General features: G+C 32.0%; 4 protein-coding genes across 4 annotated transcripts; 2 read left to right on the top strand and 2 right to left on the bottom strand.

Annotated features, from left to right (window-relative positions):
* Positions 1-7,224: 7,224 nt before the first annotated feature.
* Positions 7,225-13,883, top strand: LOC147807312 (uncharacterized). Its single transcript, XM_087168878.1, has 4 exons — positions 7,225-9,703; positions 10,502-11,503; positions 11,625-11,887; positions 13,416-13,883. The coding sequence occupies exons 1-4, from the start codon at positions 7,225-7,227 to the stop codon at positions 13,881-13,883; spliced, it is 4,212 nt and encodes a 1,403-aa protein (XP_087025004.1).
* Positions 13,884-13,898: 15 nt separating this feature from the next.
* On the top strand, positions 13,899-14,549 carry LOC147807311 (uncharacterized). Its single transcript, XM_087168877.1, has one exon. The coding sequence runs from the start codon at positions 13,899-13,901 to the stop codon at positions 14,547-14,549; it is 651 nt and encodes a 216-aa protein (XP_087025003.1).
* A 3,897-nt stretch (positions 14,550-18,446) lies between these two features.
* LOC147807310 (uncharacterized) lies at positions 18,447-19,364 on the bottom strand. Its single transcript, XM_087168876.1, has one exon. It carries the CDS (start codon positions 19,362-19,364, stop codon positions 18,447-18,449), a length of 918 nt encoding a protein of 305 aa, XP_087025002.1.
* A 75-nt stretch (positions 19,365-19,439) lies between these two features.
* Positions 19,440-20,582, bottom strand: LOC147807309 (uncharacterized). Its single transcript, XM_087168683.1, has one exon. The coding sequence runs from the start codon at positions 20,580-20,582 to the stop codon at positions 19,440-19,442; it is 1,143 nt and encodes a 380-aa protein (XP_087024809.1).
* Between the last annotated feature and the right edge of the window lie 947 nt (positions 20,583-21,529).

Genomic DNA, 21,529 nt, shown 5'->3' with positions numbered 1-21,529 from the left:
ATTTTTCCTTTTATAAAAGGTCTCTAAAATTTAAAAAAAAATTTACTGTTTTATTAAAAATGATATTGCAAATAAAATTAATAAAATTTATAAAATTAATAAAATATATAAAATTAATAAAATTATTCCATAACCAGTGATTCATCATATTTCTGATTTTATGTTGAATAATATAAATGTCTACTTTCATTCCCTCGATTATTTTCGTGCATTGTATTGAGTTCCATTTAAACTGTACTTTTGATTCAATTTTAAATTAAATAATGATAATAGTACATATTATCACAGTTTGTAAATAATTATAACAATTATTTCGATTAATCAGCATTAATAAAGAATTTATCTTAACAGTGGATTTGAAGTATAAATATTCGATACACTAGTAAAACTTATTTACATAAAATAATTTATATCTGAACTTTAATGATTTGAAAGGCCGGAATAGCCTGGTAGGTAGAGCGCTGAACTCACGTTCGTGGGAACGGGAATTCGAACCCAGCCGGCCGAAGACTCCCTGTATAGTAAATGGGGACTCTAGTGCACGTTAAATATGTCGGGTCACAAAGCTCTGCATGTTCCCATAACAAATTATACCTCTGGGGGTACCGAATTGGAGATTAATCGTTCTCTGGTTCAGGTCAAAATTACTACGTGTGGATGAATGAATAGATGTATGAATGAGTCCGCCGTACAAACGGGAGTGACGTATGGATGTGGCATAAGTCAAATTCTTGGCCACTGGAAAACAAGAACAATCGCACCTCTGGCCCTAATGGCTTTCGACGACAACATCAACAACAATGATTTGAAATGCAACATTATTAAACCTGTTATGTCGAACATGATTTCAAAATTTTTTTACAGTGTAGTGCTGGCCATATTACAACAATCATGCTGTTGGTCTTGAAATTGCGGAGGTGTTAAATTGATTACCTCTGACAGCAAGGGACTGTTACGGGAATGCTTTTTTCAAAAAAATTTTACTAAATAAGCAAGCATTTATTTTAGAAATAAAATATTGTCGAAGTATTTTTCTTTTATTAATTTTATTACTTTATGTGGAAAAAGGTAAGACGCATTTTAAAGAGAAGAATTTTAAAAGCTAAATACGTTTAAACTCTGAAATGATTATTTACGAAATAAACATATAATTATTAATAAATAAAAATACGTAACACACAGTATTAAGAGACAGTTGTTAAATGAAATTTGAATATATTTTATGATAAACTTGCATTCTTGTCCCCATAGGTGGCATTTTCTACAAATATTGTGAATTTTATAGAAAATGTATTTTTTATATTTTGTTTCAGAATGTACTTCATTCTTCGGTTGCAAATATAAGAGGAAATGAGAACAGGAAAGGAGCCATAACACGTGCTTGGAGTCGTTTACGAGACTCTAAAAAACTCATAAAACCACAATTCCATCGGTCGATTTCGGGATAGAAAGAGTTTCACACATTAAATTTGAGGTATTTTTCTTTTACTTTCAAGTTTTGAGACAGGTTTTATAAGATAATCCGGAGTGTTTCCTCATAAGCTGTCCAAAATAAAATAAGAAACTTTTGGCGAGACGAGTGTACGGAATATAGTGTTTGCTGTTTTATGGCACGTATTATTTCTGGAAACTAAGTTTCTGTAATAATTTGGTAATATAAAAGTTAATTTTATATTTTTAGGTGCTTTGAGACTTTAAAATAGTTTAAATTTAAGTAGTAAATATAGCAAAATAGAAAATAGTAAAGTATCTGAATAATGCAAAAGTTTATTTCTTATTAAAACTAAATCTTTCATAACATAATTTTAATAAAGTTATTAGTTTCACCTTTATTTATAAAGGGATAGGTATGCGATATTAAGGTTTAATAACAGTATTTGCTAACGATAAAAATAATCAGCAAAATTTTATTTTTCTGAGTTATATGAGTTTCTATTTGGACAAAGGAAATATTGTTTTCAAGGGAACGGAAAGTAGTGTTGATAGCAGTAGTGCAAGTGTACGGAATATACTGTTTCCTATTTTATGTCAAGTGTTATTTCTAGAAACTAACTTTCTATAATAATTTGGCAATGTGAAAGTTATTTTTATATTTTTTGGTACTTTGAGATTTTAAGAAATGGTTTAAATTTAAAAAGTAAATATAGCGAAATAACAAATAGTAAGGTAAATATCTGAATAATACAAAAGTTTATTTCTTATTAAAACTAAATCTTGCATAACATAATTTTAATAAAGTTATTAGTTTCACCTTTATTTATAAAGGGATAGGTATGCGATATTAAGGTTTAATAACAGTATTTGCTAACGATAAAAATAATCAGCAAAATTTTATTTTTCTGAGTTATATGAGTTTCTATTTGGACAAAGGAAATATTGTTTTCAAGGGAACGGAAAGTAGTGTTGATAGCAGTAGTGCAAGTGTACGGAATATACTGTTTCCTATTTTATGTCAAGTGTTATTTCTAGAAACTAACTTTCTATAATAATTTGGCAATGTGAAAGTTATTTTTATATTTTTTGGTACTTTGAGATTTTAAGAAATGGTTTAAATTTAAAAAGTAAATATAGCGAAATAACAAATAGTAAGGTAAATATCTGAATAATACAAAAGTTTATTTCTTATTAAAACTAAATCTTGCATAACATAATTTTAATAAAGTTATTAGTTTCACCTTTATTTATAAAGGGATAGGTATGCGATATTAAGGTTTAATAACAGTATTTGCTAACGATAAAAATAATCAGCAAAATTTTATTTTTCTGAGTTATATGAGTTTCTATTTGGACAAAGGAAATATTGTTTTCAAGGGAACGGAAAGTAGTGTTGATAGCAGTAGTGCAAGTGTACGGAATATACTGTTTCCTATTTTATGTCAAGTGTTATTTCTAGAAACTAACTTTCTATAATAATTTGGCAATGTGAAAGTTATTTTTATATTTTTTGGTACTTTGAGATTTTAAGAAATGGTTTAAATTTAAAAAGTAAATATAGCGAAATAACAAATAGTAAAGTAAATATCTGAATAATACAAAATTTTATTTCTTATTAAAACTAAATCTTTCATAACATAATTTTAATAAAGTTATTAGTTTCACCTTTATTTATAAAGGGATAGGTATGCGATATTAAGGTTTAATAACAGTATTTGCTAACGATAAAAATAATCAGCAAAATTTTATTTTTCTGAGTTATATGAGTTTCTATTTGGACAAAAGAAATATTGTTTTCAAGGGAACGGAAAGTAGTGTTGATAGCAGTAGTGCAAAATTACGGAATATACTGTTTCCTATTTTATGTCAAGTGTTATTTCTAGAAACTAACTTTCTATAATAATTTGGCAATGTGAAAGTTATTTTTATATTTTTTGGTACTTTGAGATTTTAAGAAATGGTTTAAATTTAAAAAGTAAATATAGCGAAATAACAAATAGTAAGGTAAATATCTGAATAATACAAAATTTTATTTCTTATTAAAACTAAATCTTTCATAACATAATTTTAATAAAGCAACGTCATTAGCTTCACCATTAATTATAGAGTGATAGATCAGCTATACAATGGTTTAATAACAATATTTGAAAAAGATAATAATCATTAAAATTTTATACATGAGGGTTATATCAGTTTTTGAAATTTTGACAAATGAGATATTGTCTTCAACGCATTTTCATGCTAAATCGAATAAATACGAAATATCACTAACCTCCAGGTTTATAACAGAATGCAATAACCAATATGGTGGTTAGAGCATTCCATTATGAACCTGGAGGTCCTTGATCCTTATATTGCCAGCAGCCAACGAATATTTGTCTTACATTTCTCTCCCCACAATACTTTAGAGACAAAGCTTTTTGCTCAAAAATGAATATACGCTGCTCCAGTTTTCAATACATGGGATTTTTAAATCCTAATACTATTCGTTTTTGAGTCAGTTTGACACATTTTTGCTCAATTTTATGAACCTTTTTACAGTGTATCTATACTTCTTTCTTTACGATGCCATGAATAGATTCTTTACGACAAGACTATCGTAAAGAATTATCAGAATTATTTAAATTTGAGAACCAAAAAAAAAAAAAAATCTCAATTTTGATGAGATTTTTCCATCTAGCTGAAAGTCCTCAAATCCAATTACTAATTCTTAATTTTATTACCCCAAACAATGCAGTATTAAGGGAATGCAAAGCGCTGGTTAGTGTTTAATTAAATTTAACTTAAATGTGACTTAAATGTTAACATGTTAATGTTAACATGTAATGCGTTTAAAACTCACAATAGTAATAAAAATAGCAAATTCATCACAAAAATACTTTATATTTTATATAAAGACAGAATATTTGAAAGGCTGCTTTCTAAAAATACGAGATACAATTTAAATTGTTGACATTCTCTAATTTCAATTTCAGTTTTCACAGTCATCGGTCTTTCATAGGCACAGATATATTTGTTCCCGAAAATTTTGAAAAACCGTTAAAATGCACATTACTTAACTGATCTGCATAGTAACTAGGGTGATTTTACAGTTTTCCTCAATCTACCTATGTAATGGGCATATTAATGGCTTCCTTATAGTTAAAGTTCAAAAATTGTCTTTTCATTCTATCAATAAATTTTTTGATTGTTAACTTTATTGCTTGGATATTGAAAAATAAATAAATAGCTTTATGTGAATAATTTCTCATGGGTATATCACACGGTGAAATTTACCGCAACAAAACCGGCAATCAACCGCAATCGTAATCGCATCTTCCAGTTTCTCCATAAATTGTTCGGAAATCCTCGTGAGATATAGAATTCACAGTTGCCCGAAATATCAGCAAATGTTTCTCTCCGCTGAGAAAAAAATTGCCTATAAATAAAAACAACTAACTCTTGGACCAATCAGATCGTTTGCTTTTTATGACGTTTCAATTCTATGTGATGACGTTTAGAAATGTAAATAAAAATGGCGGCGACGTTGATGAAGAGGGCGATCGGATGAAATTTTGAGTTAATACATTAAATTAGTTAAGTTAATACATAAAATTAAATGGATATCAATTCTAGAGAGTCTGTGATTTACTTTTCATTCCTTTATAAACGTCGTTGACAAAATAGGAGATAATAGCATCACAAGAAAAATGATATTAGCCAAAAGATAAATAACAAAAAATGGTTACTCTATTACGAGCAATCGTTTGGGCAATTAAGCTTCTTTCTTTACTGCAGGACGTAAAGGAATTGCATCAAAATAAGTTTCTCTCCACAAATTTTAAAAAGAACTATTTGTATAAGTTTACAAAAATTCTTAGAAGTTTAATTTATATTCAATAGAAGTTTATTTGATCTATTTTTACATGAAAAGTTAGAAGCAGAAACATTCTAAAACAGATCTTTTATGAAAGATTTTTCTGTATTGGATTGAAATCTCATACCTTCAGTTTCTAAGAATTCCTAAATTCGCAGTTTACGCTTTTTGATTTCGAGTGTTTTTCTTTGTGACAGCTGCGAGATTTTATTCTTCTTGAAAAATATAGGGTAAGGATGGAAAATTAAATCAAGCGTTATGTTCGTTTAACAGATCAAATGCCTGTTGAAGAAAATTTGTTCTAAACTCTTTGAAAAGTTTATGAAAAATTAAACTTTGTAATAATATGAAACAAAGAACAAATATATATCTATATATTTAAAATTTCCATTATATTAAAGAAAAAAAAATAATTATTATCATCGTATTTTTTAAAATTAGTTAATTAAAAAACTGAAATTCTCTTGCAGTTATTATATACAATTAATTTGAAATTTTATATGTATTCTTGAATTTTGTTTGCAAAATGTGTAATATTTAGTAAATTTTAATTCAATTCAATTTTAACATTCGATTAAAAACACAATTTTGGATTTTTTAACAACTATGTCACGCTATAAGTATGGAGTTTATAAAATCAATGAGATAAAACTGAATTTCTGTAAAAAAAGTATTTCTGCATTGAGAAGAAAAGTGTGGTCAAAACTACCAGATTATAGAAAATTTTTTCCCTTTTACTGACTCTATGAGAACACCAATAATTTTGATGATTTTTTCTGAAGTGCTTTGGTAATGATTTTGGTAAAATTGACAATGAAATATGGTATTATAATGAGTAAAAAATTTTGGTAAATGTGCTGAAATTTGGTAAGGTCATTTTATCATGATGCCTTCGAGCATGGCATAAAAATCTTTTTTTTTTGGGGTTGTTTTTTGAAAAATTTTTTGGAGCACTACTTTTTGACAAAAACGTTAAAAAAAAGAAAAAAAGAGATATTTAAATAAAAGATAGATTTTAAAAAGAAGATCTACAGATTTTGAAGTAATTATCTCAGATTTGAAATTCCCACATCCGAATTAGGCGAGATCAAGTATTTGTACAAATTCAATAAAATATTTGTGTCTTAATGTAATTAAAATTTAAGTTTTTTTTATTAAATTTAGTTTTCTGGGAAATTTTATCTAGATTTCTTTATCTGATATTTTTTTGCAATGGAATATAACACTAAAATTATCAAGTTATACTTCTTTCTCATTTACGGTATGACAAAAAAGCAATTTGAGTAGCAGTTTTTCCAACCAATTAACCATGAAGTTAACGGTAAAGAACAATTTTTACCTTTACGGTTTTAAAATCTTTTCCGATTTTATGGTTAAGAAACCATGTATACAAAGCTGTGCGGTTTTTAACCATTTACAACTAGCATGATTTCAAAACCATAGAAAAGAAATGATAATGAGTTTATTATGCTGCCGTCTATGCGTTGTAACGTATCATAAGCTATATCAAGAACTGTTCAGTTTTTTTATTATAAAAAACTTTTATTAACAAACAACACAAACAGTAACGAATATACAGTACCTGTTAGAGATTGTAATATGTTTTTATAGTTGGTGTCACGTGACTCTGACTGCTGCTGCTGCTTTCATTTAATTTTTATTCTTTAACTTTGGTTTTTATGTTGGCAACCTTCTTGAAATGTTTTCTGTTGATTATTTAGTGTTCGAATTAGTTAGTTTTGAAAATATCACTAAATTGAGATTGCTTTAGAATTAATAAATGTTTGTTAAGTTTTAGTTTGTATTTGTTTATTCATCTGTAGAACTAGTAGTACATTTGAATAACATTAAAAAGGCGTCCGTGAAATTTATTTGTTTGCTGCAATTTACATTTTCTGGCGTCCGCGACAGGACATTTTTTCCGATTCGAAACAATGTTTCAAGCAGCAAAAGGATTTAAAAAAGAAGATTTGTTGTTCGTCGCTGAAGAAATTGGTGCAACATTACCTCAAAAGGTCACGATATCGGAACTAAAAGAAGCAATTTTGAAAAGTAAGCAGTATTCCGAAGATCCACAGTTTGTTGAAGATATTTTGGTAACAACTGTTAGTGACCGGAAGCATAAAGAATTGGCGGAGGCGGATCAAAAACAATTAGAATATGAAGAACGGGAAAGAATAAGATTACATGAACTGGAGTTGGCGCGAATTCAAGTAAACCCGCCAGTGGCAATAGCAGGTGAGTCCGAAAATTCTATGATTACTAGTGCTAGGAGGAAATTTAATTTACCCAAATTAGAGTTTCGACAATTCAGTGGAGATATCAAGGAATGGTTACCTTTTTGGAGCCAATTCCAACAGATTCATCAAGATGTAGATATTGCTCCCGAAAATAAATTTCAGTACCTTATTCAAGCTACTGTAAGCGGATCTAGAGCGCGAGAAGTTGTAGAGAGCTTTCCGCCAACCGGAGCTAACTACGCCAAGGTAATTGATAGTCTAAAAGCTCGGTTTGGAAGAGATGAACTTTTGGTAGAAGTTTATGTTCGCGAACTATTAAGATTAATAATTTCGGTTCAGAAAAATGAGAAAATTTTAATGACTTCTCTCTATGATAAACTTGAATCGTACCTTAGAGCATTAGAGACACTAGGAGTAACAACTGATAAATGTGCTTCAATACTTTATCCAATGGTTGAATCTTGTTTTCAAGAAGAGTTCCTGAAAGCATGGAACAGAAGTCCTTCTTACGCAGCTTCAACTGATGCTAAAGAACGACTGAACAATTTGATGAATTTCCTGAAAGCCGAAACTGAAGGAGAGGAAAGAATAAATTTAGCCATGGCTGGGTTTGGTTTGGGCTCAAGTGAAAATCGCCAAACTTTTAGGAAAAAAGGAAAGCCTTTGATTTCAGGTAGAGTGCCTACAGCTTCCAATTTACTTACTGCGGCTTCAAAAGAGGTAAAGAAATTATGTGTTTTTTGTTCTGGAAAGCACTCCAGCTCAGACTGTTTCACCACTCAAAGGATGAGTTTAGCCGAGAGACAAGATATTGTAAGAAAAAACCAGTGTTGTTTTGCGTGTTTGAATCCTGGTCATCCAGTACGTAAGTGCAAAATGTTTATCAAATGTATTGTATGCGGTAAGAGACATGTGCCACTTATGTGTGAGAAGCTAGATACCCGAGGTAAAGAATCAGGAGAAAGTGGTGAGAAATGTGAAAGTTCTGAGATTAACATGTCTAACATTACTTATGGTCCCAAAGTGTTTCTTCAGACATTAAAAATCAAACTGGTTTCAGATAACAAGGAAATTCTAGTGAGAGCTGTATTGGATTCCGGATCCCAAAAAACGTATATTTTGAAAAGTCTCGTGGAACAAATGAGATATACTCCGGTAAGAAAAGAAACACTTATACATTCTTTATTTGGTGGTATTAACTCTGATAAGTATGAACATACATGTTATAGAATCCGATTAAGAAATCCTAAAAACAGCATAACTTGTAACATGGAAGCTTTGGATCAGTCTTCTATATGTGATAACATTACACCTGTAACTTCAGGTCCGTGGATCAAGGAGCTTCAGGAAATGAAGATAACTTTATCAGATATTGGTAATGAATTGCAACCTGTACAAGTACTTCTTGGAGCTGACGTGATAGGGAAGCTTATGACAGGTCAGCGTAAAGTATTAGCTTGTGGACTTGTCGCCATGGAAACTTTACTTGGATGGACTTTGTCGGGAAAAGTGCCTGAAAGCGATACCTCTTTATGCAATTCTATGTTGGTAACTTCTCTTTTAGTGAAAGAAATGGATATATCAGATATGTGGACATTGGATACCATAGGAATACAGGATCCATCAGAACAGGAGAGTAAAGAAGAACTTTATAACACTTCAGTAGATCATTTCTTAAAGACTGTTAAAGTTGAAGATCAACCTTTCCTTGTTAGTCTACCTTGGCTTGACGTACATTTGCCTTTGCCCGACAATTTTAATTTAGCACTAAAAGGATTGCAAGTAACAACTCGGAAGCTTGAAGCAGAAAATTTGTATGAGGAATATAGAAATGTTTTCAAAGAATGGGAGCGAGAAGGCATCATCGAACAGGTTCCTGTAGAAGAACTGAAATTGACTTGTCACTATATGCCGCATCGTCACGTAGTGAAGGAGAACAGTACGACAAAGATTAGGCCGGTGTTTAATGCTTCGTCTAAACAAAAGGGACATCCCAGTCTTAATGACTGTGTTGAAAAGGGCCTAAATTTGATCGAATTAATTCCTTCCATAATGACAAGGTTTCGCCTCCATAAGTTTGGCATAACAGCAGATATACGCAAAGCTTTTTTGCAAATAGGTCTCCATAAGCCAGATAGAGATTTTCTACGATTTCTATGGCACGACGAACAAGGTGAGCTCAAACATTACCGTCATCGAAGAGTTGTCTTTGGTGTTTCTTGTAGTCCATTTTTGCTCGCGTCAACCATACGATACCACTTAAGGTCTGGTTTCTTAGGACAAGCGCCTTATCTCAGCGTCAGCGGGACGTCAACGTCCCGCTGACGCCAACAAAATACTGGTTTGTTAGCTCAAGGCCTGGTTTCTTAGAACTAGCGCCTTATCTGGGCGTCAGCGGAAATTTGACGTAGAGCTGACGCCAAAAAATACTTTTTTGTTAGCTCAGCGTGAGCAGTCGGTCCTACGCAGACATTATCTCTCATTGCGCATGCGTTAATAACGTAAACAAATATTTATTTTGAATTTGTATTTATTTTGTTATTGTCGACTAGTGTTTTAGAGAACAAATAAGGACTTTGTCCAAGAAAAAACACATTATAGCTGAGTTAAATGAAGAGTGCTATGTTTAATGAAGAAGCTATGTTTAATGACGAAATCAAAATCTTGGCTGATTTCAATGTGCTGTTGGATGTTGTCCGCCATTGCTTCTGTGGTTAACGTCACGTTGTAATCCAACTGCAGTTGAGTTGGACGGCAATTGTAGTTCAAGATGAGCGTTCGATGACGCATACTATCAAACTCACAAATGGACCAATCAGAGGTTAGCGCTGATTTCCAGCTGACGGCGTCCTGTCCTAAGAAACCAAGCCTTTAGAAAACAAACTAGATGAAGCCACACAAGGAAATGGAAGATATCCTGAAGGCATTATCCGCCAACTGCTACTCAGTTTTTATGTGGATAATTGTTTAGTTAGTGTTGAAACTGAGCAAGAGTTAGAACAGTTTATTGAAGTTGCCACAGAAATTATGGCTGAAAGAAAATTTGATTTAAGAGGGTGGGAGTTCACTAATCCCGCTGAATCCACTGTAAGGTCAACAAACATTCTAGGAATGATATGGGACAGACAAAAAGATACTCTTTCCATAAATATTCCTGATGTTAATGAAACAAAGAATGAAGTGATCATCACAAAGCGAAATATTTTATCAGCTTCACACAAAGTTTTTGATCCCATAGGGATAACCAGTTCAGTGATGATGCGTCTAAAACTTTTGTTACAAAATTTGTGGAAGTCTAAAATTGGTTGGGACGCTGAAGTGGATATAAAAACGAGCGAAGAATTTCTAAAATGGTTAAATGAGCTTGAATATTTGAAGAATGTGAGGGTGGCAAGATGGTTGCACTGCGATAAGGGAGTTGAAAATATTTCACTTCACTTTTTTTGTGATGCCAGCAAGTATGCCTATTCGGCAGTGGTCTTTCTGCGAGTTTGTTATATGAATAATGTTTATGTACAGCTGGTACAAAGCAAAACAAGAATTGCCCCTTGTGGGAAAAAAGAGACAACAATTGCAAGATTAGAACTTCTTGGTGCCACAATATCTGCTCGTCTATCCACTGAGGTACGAAAAGAGTTTAAAACCCACAATGTGTATTTTTGGACAGACTCCACCACAGTGTTAGCTTGGTTGAAAAGAGAAGAAACGTGGGGTGTATTCGTACAGAACCGTGTTCAAGAAATTAGGAAACTGACACCAGTTCATGCATGGAGACATGTACCTGGATCCTTGAATCCCGCGGATCGGCCAAGTAGAGGTTGTTCAGCTAAGCAATTGTGCCAGTCAAAATGGTGGGAGGGTCCCTGTTGGTTGTACCTTCCATCCCGTGAATGGCCAACTAACGACTCAGAGGAAGATGTCAATGAAGAAGAAGTGATTAGAAAAAAAAAGAAGAACGATCGTATCTTCAATTGTAAATATTGAAGTTACAGAAATATGGAGCGATCATTTTTCCTCTTACAGTAGAAACATCAGAGTGGTGTCATGGATTCTTCGTTTCATACATAACACATCACATGAAAATAAATTAAAAGGTAACTTGAGCTACGAAGAATTCAAAGAAGCAGAAACTCAAGTGCTCAAATCCATGCAATTAAAAGTGTTTCAAGATGAGAAGTTTCTTAACAAAATGCAAACATTTAGAGATGAAAAGGGATTACTGCGAATAAGAACCAAACTTGTAAATAGTGATGAAACTGAAGATTTCAAATTTCCCATTCTTTTACCTGGTAATACTTTTGCTATGAAGTTAATACGAGAAGAGCATGAGAAATCAATGCATACTGGTTCTTCTATCGTACTTGCCAGACTTAGGGAGAAGTTTTGGATTCTTAAGGGGGTTCAGTACCTAAAAACCTTCAAAAAATCGAATTTGAGATTTTGATCAATAATTAAACAAGAAACTATTAGCTTTCTAACGATATATTGCTTTTGTTTGAAATCCACGTAGAAGTGCACTTAAACTGAATTTAAAAAATGTAAACAAACCGAAAACACACACTTTTGACAGACGATTTCGTAAACATTATAATGTCCATTATTATCTGCATGTGCTATTACCAAGCCATTAAAAAATCATTTATAATTTCAACTTTACAATATCTTTAGTTGATTGTAACTTTAACTGGATTTTCGAGAAAATCCAGCAATGCAATTTTCGAGAATTTTGAATATAAAACTGAGATTTACATTAGTTTGATTTGTTAAGTCTATTTTTGTTTTGTTCTTTTATTATACTGTTATTAGGTCATTATTTTTACGTTTTTTTTTATTCTTCATTACGTTTTTGTTTACTTACGTAAAAGAGAAGAAAATAAAGTACTGAAATGCAAAAAAAACATTGCTTATGGAACAGGATTGTTTTGAAGCTGTCATTACCGGCATAGATTAGGAATTTCGCTTACATTATTCGAATTTACCTTGGACAAGATTTTTTTTTCTCCCTAATTTCTAGTTACATCATTTTGATCTTTTGTTTAAATGTTCTTTACATAATATTTCTAATTTTGAAGTAAATTCTTATTTACAGTTCTTTGTTAATTATTTCTGTGTCTAGAATGTTTATCTTGAAATATGAATTTTCTTAGATTTTTTTTGTAATATTGTTATTTTTTTTAACAAAAATACTTTTAACTCATTTAAATTTAAGCAAAACATCTTGGTAAAGACTTGAATATTCAATTTTCATGAATAAAATTTATGGGTGATTTAGGAATTATACAATTTTATAATTATCGCATTCAGTTTGATCATTTTAAGGGCTTTTTATTCGCTCGAAAAGTGAGGAGAGTATAGTATAAAAACCTATTTTTCAGTCAAATAAAAGAAACATTTAAGAGTAATTTATTTGAAATGTAAACAGTACGAGATTTATAACCTAGAAACAATATGATTTTTGAATTTAAATTTCAAATATCGTTGGTAGTCTAATATTTACGCTTTAAATGCAAATAACTAAAAATTATATTTTTTTCGCTTCGATGTACCTTTTCTTGAAAACTATTGATCACAACACTTTGATTTTTGATTTAAAAAGTTCCTTTAGTACTGTAGTTTGTGCTGAAGTGAGCAGTTTTTTTAGAGAAACTTAATATTTTTTTTTAATTCAAAATTTTCGGATGAAAATGTGAAGCTTTTAAAATTTTCTGACATGCTGTGTAATTTATTTTTTTAAAATTTCTTTCAATTTACTAAATTTAAAAAAGTTTACTTCAGTATAATCTAGAATATCTATTACATACACAAAAAAAATTTCAAAGCTCTAACTACGATACTTTTTTTAAAAAGGTACATCGAAATATGCCATTTTAACATTGTCAACATAGAAGGTACCGAACCCCCTTAAGGCTAAAAAGTTAGTAAAAGAAGTCATTTCTAAATGCGTGACATGCAAGCGTTTCAAATCTAAACCAGTTGAAGTTCCCTTCGCTCCGCTGCCTAGAGAAAGAGTTACCTTGACAAAAGTCTTCGAGGTAAGTGGTGTAGATTATGCTGGTCCTCTCTACTTGAAGTCAAAAGGAAAAGCTTGGATCGTTTTATTTACGTGCGCCGTTTACCGAGCGGTCCATTTTGAACTGGTACAATCACTCACCACAGATAACCAAGCCCTCAGACGATTCATTGCCAGACGAGGCCGGATTTCAATCCATTATTCCGACAACGGCACAAACTTTGTGGGAGCCAACAGAGCATTGAAAGCATTAGATTGGGACAAGATAGCAGCACACTCAACCGCTCAGAGAATCACTTGGAAATTTATTCCACCTACCGCAGCATGGTGGGGTGGGTGGTAGGAGCGAATGGTCAGAATGCTTAAAGAACTGCTACGTCGAGTTCTAGGGAAATCTACCATCGATTACGAGGAACTCTACACGATATTGTGTGACTGTGAGTCAGTAATAAATTCAAGGCCACTCACTTACATACCAGATAATCCAAATGAATTAGTACCGTTGACACCCGAAATGTTTATTCACGGTGGCGGTAACAGCGAAACACCAGATCTAGATAATGTAGACCGATCTTGCCTCATAAAACGAATAAAGTATTTACAGAAGCTACGTGAAAACCTCAGACAAAGATTTCGAAATGAATACCTTGCTCTTTTAGTCCACAAAGGGGTAAGAAGAAATAACGTTTTGGACGTTGGTGATGTTGTGTTAATAGGACATGACAATGTCCGTCGTATCGATTGGCCACTTGGAGTTATTTTAGAAATTTTTCCTGGTAAAGATGGTATTCCTAGAGTTGCAAGACTGAGGACCAGTAAGGGTGAAAGGATCCGTCCATTTCAAAGGCTTTACCCATTAGAAGTGTCTTCCAAAACAGATATTGAGGTTTTAAAAGCTGCTAGAAGGACTGACGATTTTGTAGAAAACAATGAAGCTTTAGAGGTGAATTATTTTCCTAAAACTAAGTCGGGAAGAATCATCAAAGTTCCTGTTCGGTTGGGCTTGTGAGCATTCTTTTTATTTTTAGCTCCAGTTAGTTTAAAGTTCCAACTTTCGGTTGCAAAGTTCAATAAGCCTAACTTTGCAAGGTGGGAGTATGTTAGAGATTGTAATATGTTTTTATAGTTGGTGTCACGTGACTCTGACTGCTGCTGCTGCTTTCATTTAATTTTTATTCTTTAACTTTGGTTTTTATGTTGGCAACCTTCTTGAAATGTTTTCTGTTGATTATTTAGTGTTCGAATTAGTTAGGTTTTGAAAATATCACTAAATTGAGATTGCTTTAGAATTAATAAATGTTTGTTAAGTTTTAGTTTGTATTTGTTTATTCATCTGTAGAACTAGTAGTTCATTTGAATAACATTAAAAAGGCGTCCGTGAAATTTATTTGTTTGCTGCAATTTACAGTACCCGTAACGGGATAGTGAAAAGATCATAAACTAGAAAACCCCGTAACGGGATATACGGAAAACTCAAATTCCACAATAAAAACTAATCTTAAAAATAATCAACAACTTTCTTTTGGTGTTCTAATTTTATCGTCTGTTTTTTTTTTTAAATTTATCTCTTTATGTGTTTATTTATTTAATTTATGCTTTTGCAAACCAATTATCTTTTTAATATTTTTAGACTTTACAACTCCTCTCCCCTTGGAAGAACTTTTCCATAGAAAACAAGGGAAAAGTTTATTATGAACTTTTTTGTGTCCTCTAAAACTTTAGGTTGAAACCAATGCACTATGTTATAATCAAAACATTTAACTTTTAAATTTAAATTTTCTAATTGTCAAATTAAATGCAAGATACAATTTTTACATTAGAAGTGATGTACAATAATTAACTTTAAAACTTAAATTTTCTAAATTATTTTTAGACTCTTGCAGTAAACATTAATAGACAATTCACTTGTAACTCAATTTTGATATCAAAGTAAAATATTCGAAATAAAATTAGAATGTAAATAAATATTATAATTTAACTTCACACAAAATAAATACACATTAACATAACTATTTACATATATACAACAATATCTAAAAACTGAAGCTAACCAGATTTTTTTTCAAAGTGCTTATTTTTTTTTTTATCTTGGTATGACTATTTTTTTTATCCAAACAATATACTTAACATTTTTAAACTTCACATAATTAGATTCTACTCAATCTTGTTAATATTTATATGCATAAAAAAATAACATATTTAAGAACACTAGCACTTTTCTCTACAAACAAATTCGCTCAACACCTATGTTTCATTTTCAATATAATCATTTTTAAACACTTTCTTAAATTAAACTTAACTGGTTCAATTTCAAAAACTTCAATACATTTTTATTTTATATTTTCACTTTAATTAGAGCTTTAATTCAAACTTTAATAGCAACTACTTTCTTTACGAGTTAGTTTTTTAAAATAAATAAATCATACATATGAATAAGGAAATAAGACTAATCTGTATCAATATCAATAAGAAAAACAAACATTATTTACATATTCCTCCCCATCAATTAACTTTTGTCTAATTCAAATCAAGAACTTAAAGATACTCTACTGAGACAATCTGCATTCTTGTTCTTAGTACCAGCTCTATGCACAATTTTAAAATTAAACGGTTGTAATGCTAAAGCCCAACGCATAAGTCTGGCATTTGAACTAGCATTTGTTTTAAGCCAGGTTAGCGGGTGATGATAAGTCTGAATAGTAAACTTTTGCCCATCTAAATAGTGTCGTAATTTTTTGATGGCAAAAATTATACTGGCGCATTCTTTTTCCGTAGTACAATATTTTTTTTCGAACTCATTAAACTTTTTACTCAGATATATTATGGGGTGTTCATGGCCTTCATTATCTAGTTGTGTTAATACCACACCCATACCAATTTCCGAAGCATCTGTTTGCAAGATAAATTCCTTTTCATAGTTGGGAGAGAAGAGTATAGGTTGGCTCGTTAATTTTTCTTTTAGTTTCTTAAAGGCTTCTTCGCATTCAATCGTCCAGGTAATTTCTCCCTTTTTTGTTTTGCCTTTTAAAGTGTCTGTTAATGGTGCAACCAGAACAGAGAACATTGGTATATATCGACTGTAATAGCCCGCTAGTCCCAAAAATGCTCTGATCTCAGTTTTGGTCTTAGGTACAGGAAATTCGGCAACTGCTCGTGTTTTTATATCAGAGGGTTTTCTATAGCCTTGTCCGACAATATGTCCTAGATAAAGAACATGATCTTGCGCAAAACGGCATTTTGAAGGTTTCATTGTAAGTTCTGCTTCTTTGATACGCTGCAATACACAATTAAGATGTTCTAAATGAAGATCCCAGGTATCTGAGAAAATTGCTATATCATCAAGGTATGGCACTGCAAATTCTTCTAAACCCTTTAGTAGTCGTGCCATTAATTTGCTAAAAAAATAAAGGGCATTCTTCAACCCAAATGGGAGTCGTAATGGCCTATAAGTTCCGAAACTGGTAACAAAAGTAGCTAATCTTTGAGCGTTTGGACTAAGCTTAATTTGCCAATATCCCTTGGCGAAATCTAAAAGACTGACAAATTTTGCCTTGGCTACCTCTTCAACTCGGTCTTCTATGTTCGGAAGTGGGAAATATTGTGTTACCGTTATTTCGTTGAGACGACGGTAATCAATGCAGGGCCTTGGATCTTTATTTGGTGCTTCTACTAGGATCATAGGAGAAGTATAATCACTCTCACCTAAATCAATAATTAAGTCCAACATTTTCTGTACTTCAGTTTTTAAAATTTCGGTTTGTCTGGGTGAAGTTCGGTAAGGCTTGGAAATAATTGGCTTATTTGAACTAAGTTGAATGTCTTGCTCACATAAGTTAGTTTTTCCTGGGTTATTTGAAAAACTTTTCGAATATCTTCTTAAAATATTCCTCAATTGGTCATGTCCGTTAAGGCGATTATCTAGGTGACTGTCTTTAATCATTTCAGATACATCAAATTCATCTGGTGAAATATACACTTGTGGAAAGTCAATATCTTGTTCTAAAGATGAAGAATCGTTTTCTGCACAGGATAGAAAATTAATTATTGCAGGCCGTTTATAATATGGTTTAAGCATATTTACGTGATAAATCTGGGAACTCTCTCTTTTTCCTGGAATATTCACTAAATAATTAGTTTCAGACATTTTGCTTTCTATCTTCCCCGGACCAATCCATTGAGCAGACAATTTATTAGCTCTAGATGTAGCCAAAACAAGAACCAAATCTCCGGCACTAAACTCTCTCCTAATACTATTTTTATCGTAATACGATTTCCTTTTTAACGCTGCATCTTCCATCTTGTTAACTGCAATTTCTTGGCATCTTTTTAAACGGTTTATTAGGTGAAAAACGTATTCCTTCGCAGGGGATTCGTCTATTTCTCTTTTGGTCCACTGTTCATACAACAAAGTTTCAGGAGTACGCAAATTTTTTCCGTGTACTAACTCTGCTGGCGAAAATCCTGTACTTTCATGTGTTATAGTTCTCAAAGCCAAAAGGGCAAATGGTAAAAACTTCTCCCAGTCAGAACTAGACTCCAAACAAAGTACCCGTAAGATCCGCTTGATAGTTCTATGAAATCTTTCTACGGGATTCGACTGTGGGTGATGAACGGAACTATGCCGAACCTTTATGCCAAATCGATCAAAAAACTCAGTTGTTAGCATGCTCATAAAAGAAGTTCCTTGATCGCATTGGACTTTTCGTGGGAAACCAGTTCTACAAAAAATATTAAGTAGGGCATCAGTCACCGACACAGATCTCATTCACTGGGATTGCTTCTGGGTATTTTGACGACATACAAATGGCTGTAATCAAGTATCTTTTTCCACTTGCGGTGGTGGGAAGAGGACCAACTGCATCAACGTTTAGTTTTGAGAATATTTCCTGTATGACCGGTACAATTTTTAAAGGAGCCTTTTTTTATCATTTGGTTTCCCCGCTTTTTGACAACTATTGCAGGTTCGTACGAATTCTTCCATCTCTTTATAGCATTTTGGCCAAAAATAATATCGCGCCAATCTATCTTTGGATTTGGTTACGCCAAGGTGTCCGGAAGTACTTTCATGACATAACTTTAAAATTCGACTCCTAAATTTCACAGGTATAACTAAAAGTTTTTTTTCTTCTCCTAATCGTCCTTCTTGGCATTTAAAAAGAAGTTTTCTTTCAACCAGATAGCGATGTTTACTGTTTTGATTCTGAATAACTTCTTCCACAGTTTTAAAAACTGATTTTAACTCGGCACTTTCCTGTTGAGCTTTAACGAATTCATCGTGATCTACCTGTATTAAAGAAAGTTCATCAGAGTTGGCATTTAGAGTTGGTAATATCTCTTCCATTTCTGAACTGACGGCATCCGTTTCTAAAACTGGCTCGTCATCTTTTTCATCTAAAATAATTTCTTGATTTTTATTATCTTGTTCGGAAGAGTTTTCGGTATCGTTCGAATTTTGTTGCTCATATTCTTCATTTTCTGCTTTTAAACGAGCTTGCGATCTGGTACTAACTGCGTTTAACTCTGAAATTTTCATTGGCGTCATTTGCAGATTTGGCAATCTAGCCGCTGTTCTATTCCCAAGGAGATATCGACCTTTATCCAACTCACTTCTAACCACAGCAGCTTTGGTTACAATGTTGCCAAACTGACCAGATAACGAAACTTTTGCTAATGGTAAAGAAGTTGGGCCTTCATCTAATGGTTGTTGTACCCACACAGTTTCGCCAGTAAACATATCTGGAGTCACATATTTTCTGCATATGATATTAATAGTTGCACCTGAATCTCGAAGAACTGGCATCCTAACTCCATTTACTTTCGCCATAAGAGTGTACGGAGTTAGTAATTTGTCTTCTTCGTGTCCTACTCCGATTCGATTAACTTGAGCGGGTGGCTTTTGTCACTTAAGCTTCGGGCACTGAGGTCGTAAGTGATTAGTAGATCCACATTCGTAACATTTTAAAGGCGTACGTCTATCAAATTGATCATAATTTGCTTGCTTGTACTCATATTTTCTTTTATTTTCTTCATTTCGGCTATTCTTTGAAGTAGCTTCCTGTGAATTTTTCCGTGTGGCATTTTCTTCTCGCCAATTGAATCTCCGATTTTCAGAATTTACCTGCAAGTCAATTCGTTTTCGACTTCCACGTACATTCTCGTACTCGTCAAGTATTTCTGCCAGCTTTGTAGATGAAGTTATTTTTGACCAAGTGTCTATAAAATGATCACGCACTTCATTGGGAACTCTTCGTTTAGTTTGATCAGTAACCATTAGATCCAGCAAGGTTTCAAAATCTTTTACTTCCAATCCTTGAACCCATTCGTTTAAATAGTTCCTTAATTCAAAAACGAAATCTTTCCAACTATTATCGAACTTCTTTTGGTGTTGAATAAATTTGATCCTAAATTTTTCTGGACTTAGCTTAAACCTCTTCATTAAAATTTCCTTAACGTGATCATAGTTGTACGTTTGTTCTTCAGATTCTCTTGCTATTAATTTTGTTATGTCCGGTGAAAGAAAAGATAATAAATGAGTAACCCACTCTTCTTTTGGTATTTCTGCTCTTTTTGCTTGACGCTCAAAAATTACCAAATAAAGACTGATTTCATCTTCCTTAGGATCAAAATTCTGCATTAACTTATGAATATCCAACATATTCCGCAGAGTTGTACCAATATTTTGACTTGAAGGGCCACTTAATTGGGCACTAAGCCTTAATTTCTCGAGTTCAAATTGGCGTTCTTCTTGTTTTTGCCGTTCTTGGCGTAGTTTTTCTTCCTCTTCTTCTTGGCGTTTTCTTTCTTCTTTTTCTTCTTGGCGTTTTCTTTCTTCTTGGCGTTTTCTTTCTTCTTTTTCTTCTTTTTCGATACGATTTTCTTTAATTGCTTCTAATATTTCTTTAACTAGATTCACTTCGTAATTTTCAGATTTTTTTATTAGATTTATCAACTCACATACTGTAACATTTTCAATAATAGTTTCACCCAATTCCTTACATAATTCTACCAAATCACACTTCTTTGCTCGTCCCAAGAAAGCCATAAGGAATAATATTTGAAGCACAATTCCTTTAAATCAAATGGTAAGTCAATCCCACCGCTGCCACCAATTAAATATAGCTGTAACGTATCATAAGCTATATCAAGAACTGTTCAGTTTTTTTATTATAAAAAACTTTTATTAACAAACAACACAAACAGTAACAAATATACAGTACCCGTAACGGGATAGTGAAAAGATCATAAACAACTAGAAAACCCCGTAACGGGATATACGGAAAACTCAAATTCCACAATAAAAACTAATCTTAAAAATAATCAACAACTTTCTTTTGGTGTTCTAATTTTATCGTCTGTTTTTTTTTTTTTTTAATTTATCTCTTTATGTGTTTATTTATTTAATTTATGCTTTTGCAAACCAATTATCTTTTTAATATTTTTAGACTTTACAGCGTGAATAAGATTATCGTATTCTAATATTCCAGAGTCACAAATAGGTAGAAGGGACTGGAGAAATATCCTGGTATCAACGCTGACTCGAACCCCTCCCACGTTTGTCATGAGATTAACTAACTGATTAGATTTACTAACAGACAGATTAATTGAAAGATTAACAGAAATAAAAGGTTTCATTAGGTGGACCTAATTGGTGCGATAAGCTTCTGGCTGTTTTACCCAATAAGGTGAAAGCAGTTAATAAACGGTTTTTCTCACAATTAAAAGTTTGATGACCATCTTATTTACGGTTTATTTGATTGTTTTGTTTGAATATAGGAAAATAACAATTAAAGAAATTGTTATTTAACCATTTTCTCCGATAAATCTTTAACAGTTTAAAATTATGTGAATTCATAAATAAATTATACGACATCAATTATTAATCAATATTCGTTTTAATTAAGCATTCTTAAAACATTTTTTAATTACATTCCTTTAAAGAGACATTTTTGTTTAAATTAAATCTTATTAAATAACTTTTACAAAACAACC

Source organism: Parasteatoda tepidariorum, chromosome 7 (assembly GCF_982258835.1).
Source record: "Parasteatoda tepidariorum strain Cologne lab strain chromosome 7, Ptep-v5.0, whole genome shotgun sequence".
Taxonomy (NCBI): Eukaryota; Metazoa; Arthropoda; class Arachnida; order Araneae; family Theridiidae; genus Parasteatoda; species Parasteatoda tepidariorum.
The sequence above is the reverse complement of the archived record's forward strand: the minus strand, read 5'-3'. Positions and strand labels throughout refer to the sequence as shown.

Excerpts from the sequence above, each read along its gene's own strand:
- LOC147807309 (XM_087168683.1), bottom strand. The coding sequence starts at position 20,582 with ATGGCTTTCTTGGGACGAGCAAAGAAGTGTGATTTGGTAGAATTATGT.
- LOC147807312 (XM_087168878.1), top strand. The coding sequence starts at position 7,225 with ATGTTTCAAGCAGCAAAAGGATTTAAAAAAGAAGATTTGTTGTTCGTC. Across the intron at positions 9,704-10,501 it reads TCTATGGCACGACGAACAAG|TTAGTGTTGAAACTGAGCAA; the intron begins GTGAGCTCAAAC and ends ATAATTGTTTAG. Across the intron at positions 11,888-13,415 it reads TGCATACTGGTTCTTCTATC|AAGGTACCGAACCCCCTTAA; the intron begins GTACTTGCCAGA and ends TTGTCAACATAG.
- LOC147807310 (XM_087168876.1), bottom strand. The coding sequence starts at position 19,364 with ATGGCGAAAGTAAATGGAGTTAGGATGCCAGTTCTTCGAGATTCAGGT.
- LOC147807311 (XM_087168877.1), top strand. The coding sequence starts at position 13,899 with ATGCTTAAAGAACTGCTACGTCGAGTTCTAGGGAAATCTACCATCGAT.